Source organism: Sceloporus undulatus, chromosome 2 (genome assembly GCF_019175285.1).
Source record: "Sceloporus undulatus isolate JIND9_A2432 ecotype Alabama chromosome 2, SceUnd_v1.1, whole genome shotgun sequence".
NCBI classification, from domain to species: domain Eukaryota; kingdom Metazoa; phylum Chordata; class Lepidosauria; order Squamata; family Phrynosomatidae; genus Sceloporus; species Sceloporus undulatus.
This window is the reverse complement of record NC_056523.1, coordinates 61,292,122-61,298,121: the sequence shown is the minus strand read 5'-3', so window position 1 is coordinate 61,298,121 and position 6,000 is coordinate 61,292,122. Positions and strand designations below refer to the sequence as shown.

Here is a 6,000-nt window from a genome sequence, read left to right as displayed (position 1 = left end):
TGATATGGAAAAAAGGTAGGATACAGATATGACAAAATATCAGATAGGCTAACAAGTTGTTTTGAAAAATAAGGGATTGTACTTTACTTTTCTTATCCTGTAACTTAGGGGTTGTCCATACTGGCAAAATAAAGTGGCTTCAAATTGACTTAAAGCTTACCTGTTCAAACAACGTATGGTGCCAGACCAGGGGAACACTGACATGAGCTCTGGGGCTAAAACTGGAGCAAATAGAAGCTCTGATACTCTGCTTTAATGAGAAAAATGTGTATCATTGTACCAGCACATAAACAGCACAGTGCGAGTGCAGGAATTCAGGAAAGCCCAGACAGCGTACGGAAGTAGTCTGGAGCATGTGCCCTGGGACCAGTGAGATGCAGCTGCTGGCACCATTACACATCATTCAGTTTTTTCATTTGAACATACAGATGCACAAGTGGACAGCTGCACCATTGACCCATTGCACCATCAAGCTGGCAGACACCCCATCATGCAGTAAACTTGGCAAGTCGCCAATAATGCAATGGAGGTAATTACAACATACATAGACCAGACAGTCCAACAGTGGGGCATGAGGTGAAGATCGGAGAAAGTGGGCATGTATAGCAGTGTATCACTTGTGCGACTGTGTGGCTGGTCAGATGGAGCATCCAATTGCAGCTGGGGCAGGAAGAGGGAGGTAATTCCAGTGTGTTTGTGCAATGGTGTGCATGCAGCCCCCCCCAAAAGAAACCCCAAGAGGTGCAGCTTGATGCCGTGTGGTGCTGACTGCCTGTGAGTGCTCCATACATGCAGATAGCAGAGTTTCCAACCTGTTTGGGAAAAACCATGATTGTCTGAGTTTTCCCTGTCCATCTGTTCAGCCTCTTAGAAGTATACACATTCTTACAAAGCTCATTCTTAGGAACACATTCATAGGAACTCAACATTTCAACTACCAATAGAAAAAGGATGTTCCAAACTAATTATATTTTTATACCATGAAGGAGATTTGCAGTATATGGAGGGGGGGGGGTTATATTGGACTTGTGACAGTCAAAGTGGTGTAGTGGTTTGAGTATTGGACTATGGTTCTGGAGAGCATGGTTTGAATCCCAGCTCCACCATGTAAATCCACTGTGTGACCTTGGGCAAATCTCAGAGGATGGAAATAGCAAACCTCCTCTTAAGAAATTTGTCGTGAAAATCCTATGATATTTACACCTTAGGGTCGCCATAAGTCGGAAACGACTTGAAGGCTCATAACAACAAACAAACAATATATTGGGCTTACTCGTTTATTTCAGATGTAGCAAAATTGGATGAACTTGAATTTAAAACAGTGATATTATGTCTTCCTCTTTTCTAGATTGAAAACAACACACCTGGATTTACCACCAAGATAACTTGTGATAATTCCAGTTCTTTAAATACTGTGCATGAATCTTCGTCACATTAACATTAAAGTTAAATCACTTCTAATCATCATTGATTTCAGTGACAGAGTTATATACTCATGCTTGAATCTTTCCCACTGAAATCAATTGGATTTAAAAGCTGGGTTGGATCATGCCAATAACATGTAAAGATGCTTCAATGGGGGACAGGGGGTAGAACATGCTTTGTACTTCAAAACCATGAAAAAAACCAAAACCAGCCAAAATCTCTTCTTTCTCATTTATTGATACTGCCAATGTGACTACCTTTACGCAGGTAGATTGCTTTCCTACACAACATGCACTCTTTTGGGATTAATTTGGAATTACCTTTTTTTTTCCTCCTCTACACCACCTAAAATTATCAAATTAACACAAAAGTTGTACCTTAATGAGTTTCCGCATCTTCCTTTTAAGCAATTACATTAACTCTCCCCCCCCCCCACTGTCTGTGTAAAAGTTACTTGGCAATAGTACATGCATATGACAATAAAATGGAGATCAATCCACCACTAAAAGGTAATGCACATAATAACATAATACAGTACTTTGACATTTCAAATAAATACCCACATAGAGATGTAATTTAAATGTAATCATGAGTCAATACTGTAACCAAAATGATGAAAATATAAGTCTCCACCTAGGAATAATAAAGTTTCTTCCAGCAAACAGAAAGCTTTTCCCCATGATATTATTATTACAATTTCTACTCTTTTTCGTTTTTTAGAGCAAGGTGGTTCCCACCCTCCACCAAGAAGTACCAAATTTAATCATTTAGACTTAGGCCTCAACAATTAGCACCAGCAGGCACATCTTGTTGATGCACAACTGTGTTTCTGTTTCCTGAAATCACAATGGATTAGATATAACATGCAAGAGAAAATATTAAATGTTTCCTTTTTCATCTTCACATTTGCAAACAATACTATGATTAACTGGATCCACCACCATACAATCTACCAGAACACCAACATTTCCAAAACATCTTCTGTACTGCAACCACAAATGTGTTAATATATCTTGCTTATTATTTTAATCAACAATGTCCATTTTGGTTTGCAAAGTATATTCGAGTTTTACTTCATGTGTTAGCCTGTTTGTTTCTTTTACATCTGTGCCCCTGAATTTGCATGATGAAGTATCATTGACTAACAGAATTTTTTACAATTTTGCATGTAATTCATCTCTATAGCAGGTCTAGCCATTACGAAATGTGTGGTAGGGTAGTTTGCTTTGCACTTATTGCTCCACATTGTCACTAAATTCCCAAACCACTTCTTGAACAGACTAAGCTAGCCTAGGCTTCTCCCTTTAAAATTATGAAAGGCACTACTGGCAACAATTAAACGACAAAAAAAGGCGCTGAAATAGAACACCCTAGCACTGACTTTAGAATTTGTCTTTCTAAAATGTACCACAATTTGGCACAATAAAAAAAAGTAGTAACAAAAACCAATTCCAATTTGGAATTTAAGTGGTATAGTTGTACAAAATTCTGTTAATCAATCATACGCCATAAGATTTTCCTAAAACCCAGGCATTCTGGAATTTATAGGTAACACTAATATTTATTTTCAAGTGCCTATAACTGTTTTAAACCAGAGGAAAGTCAAGTTTTCTTCTTGTTACATTGAGCTATTCCTAAGAATAATAATACAATATGAAAAAAACCCCAGAATTTGAATACCCTGGATTTCTCAATTAACATGGCAGTTAAAAATCAGTAATTTCAAACAGATAAAGCTTAATATTTTATATTTTAAAAAAGAAAGGAAAAAAATGCTGCTGTTGCACAGCACATATATAGTTCAGCAGAAATCCTGGTTTGCACTGAAGGTCTTTTCTAAACACATTGTAGAGCAAAATAACAACAACAATAATAAAACTCTGCCATATGCAAATGGGAGAACATCAAGCACAAGCCTCAGATGGAGACAGACTATAAGCATAAGTCACTGGATTTTTTTCCTTTAATATAAACTCTTCTACAAAAGAATAAAAAGACATTAAAGTAAATATCAAAATATTAAAAGTGCACAGGTTTAAACAATCAGACTGTTGTTTTCTTAAAAAAAAAACTCTATAATGAAATGGAGGGGAGGGGGGCAATACCAATCTGAATATTTCTAATAAGCCATAATAAGCCATGGCAGCTATTACATTATGAAGTAGGTTTCTTCAGCATTTATAAGTTTTCTTCCTGCAGCAGCACTTAAAAGGATAAAGCTTTGTTTGTATCCACATTATGTCAAAAAGTAAAAGGGGGGTAAAAACAACAACACAGGTTGCAAATTGAAAATTATGTGGTTTTGGTTGGGGAAGAGGAAAGGGGGAAGAGGTTCATTATCAGTGGTTTCCATTCCTTGTGCAACGGGCTACCACCACTTCTAACCATAACGCCACAGGCTAAGGGATGAAGTTGCACTGTTGCAATGGCCTTCTCCGGGTACTACTCTACAGCTGAAAAATGGAAAGGAAAAAAGGGGGGAGACACAAAAGTCAAAACATTAGAAACAAGAGGGAGATTTTTTTTCAGTTTCTTCAGTTCATGAAAGGAAAATGAGAACACACACATGCACACACAAAGGTGTGCTGCAAGAGGTCCCATAGCACATGAGTCACCTGAGGGAGGGGGAGGTATCTGTTAGTCTTCTAATGGGAAAGCAGCCAACATAGCTTATGGGTGCTTTTCAAAAGCATCTGAAACAATGCTTTGAAACATGGCCTGTTAGCAAAAGCTGTGCAGGAAGAAAGTTTCTTACAAGTCCTGAATAAAGCTACATTGCTTAAGCAGAAGTATATGGCAGTGAGTACACAAGAAGGCTTAGGGTAGGCCCTCCAGAAACATGCAGGTCAGTCATGCCAGCCAACATAGAGATCAATAAAATCATTCAGGAAAAAAGCTCCAGTTGCAGAGGTAAGTGATGCTGTATCCCCAAACCAATGAAAGCAAAAAAATGAGACACCAATATAGCAGAGGTTAGTTTGAAGAAGCAGATCAGTCAATGGGTATGACAAGCCTGTTCAGATAGCCTGTCTTAAGTTTACATAAAACAGTAAATCACCTTTGAGGAGATGTCAGAGTTTCCTTTGCTAGCTGTGTTTAAAACAGTCAGACACCTGCAGCTGACAAATGGGTAGGTGCAGCAGGGCTGCTCCCTCTAAGCTTACCTATCATGGATGCTCCAGACAAAAGATGATGCAAGACTGAAGCCTCTGTGTGTGTTTGTGTGTAGAACAAAGGTTGAGATAACAATGGAAACTAATAATAAGCCTGTTCAAAACTTCACCTTTTCCGTAACACAACACAGAATGTGACAGTTACAACCAGCAATGTGAACTGATACACGGTTGTTGCAATCTCACACCATCCCTATTTACTCTGTTATCTGGAAAACCCGCCAATGTAATTGATTTCTTTCAAATGTCCTCCCCCTGGTGTGTATTGTGTCACATGTCCTACTAGAGAAAAGAATACCTTTATAGTTGTTAACAACATCTCCCCATCAACATGGAAGCAAAGGTGTTCACGCTTCTAATAGAGCAAAGTACTGGAGCAATCTAAATGCCTAGTTATTCCCAAGGCATTTTTTTTAAAAGGGAGGAGGGGCTGAAAAGGCTTTCTGGATTATTGTGCATCAAACAGGAGAAAAGCAGGATTTACCATTTTATTAAAAGGTGTTCTGTTTCTAAGACTATCAAAACCTGCTAATTAGCAATATTAAAGCTCAAATCCAAGAGAATACAGTGTTTTCTGCAAATGCAGTAATAAAGTGAGGCATGTTGGGCCTGCCAAGCAGACATCGATCAATCTACTGAAAAAAATACATGTTTGCTAATCCTTCACTTCCTGTATTAAACTGGATCATTCATGGGACATTACTTGTCTAATTTCTAGATAGCAGATTCTCTATTTTAGAATTTTTCAACGTGGTCCCGTTTTCCAGATGTATGTTGTGCTCATCGTGGCCATCTTTTTTCCCCTAAACTCAGAGGTCCAAGTCTCATTTGGCTTCCTTCTGTTAGGAAAGCAAGCAGCGCTTCCCCTTATTACTCTTACACTGTTGTATCTCTCAACTAATTTATAGGCAGAGCGGCAAGACAGAAGAAGCAAGCTGCTGATCATCTAAAAGGAAAAGTAATGTGAGATGAGGCAGTACAACACCAAGATTATTATTAGCATGGCTTTAGGGGGAAAATACTACTGTCTGCAGACACAGCTGAACAGTCCTGCATTACTTCTTAGTAATAATATTCCAAGCATACAAAGTTCTTTTAAAAGAGTACAAAATGAACAGGGCTTTACATTAAAATAACGTTTTGAGGCTAGGCACTTTTGAATTCTTTAGTTTCTTCTTCTTTTGTTTTTTTAAAATGTGCCTTATTGTGCTCCTTAAATTTACCACAATTTCAAAAGCAACATTTTCCCCACAGTCTTGTAGCATTATCACTTCTGTAGGCACCAATTATGAAGTACACTTTTTTAAAAAATTATCAAACATATTGAAATTAAGTGGCTAAAAAGGCCCCTTAAATGTTCAATAGTGGACAACTTTTTTTTAAAACAGATTAATATTTATGT

At 37.8% G+C, this 6,000-nt stretch overlaps 1 protein-coding gene across 5 annotated transcripts in view; it reads right to left on the bottom strand.

The window, feature by feature from the left end:
* Positions 1-1,642: 1,642 nt before the first annotated feature.
* Positions 1,643-6,000, bottom strand: part of BICD2 (BICD cargo adaptor 2) — a 123,305-nt gene continuing 118,947 nt past the window's right edge. For 3 of the 5 annotated variants that reach the window (XM_042451011.1, XM_042451012.1, XM_042451016.1), the window contains exon 8: positions 1,643-5,544. In XM_042451011.1, the coding sequence (XP_042306945.1) occupies positions 5,344-5,544 (201 nt within the window). In that variant the 3' untranslated portion in view covers positions 1,643-5,343. The remainder of the gene's footprint in view (positions 5,545-6,000) is intronic. The other 2 variants (XM_042451014.1, XM_042451015.1) reach the window with 1 other exon arrangement.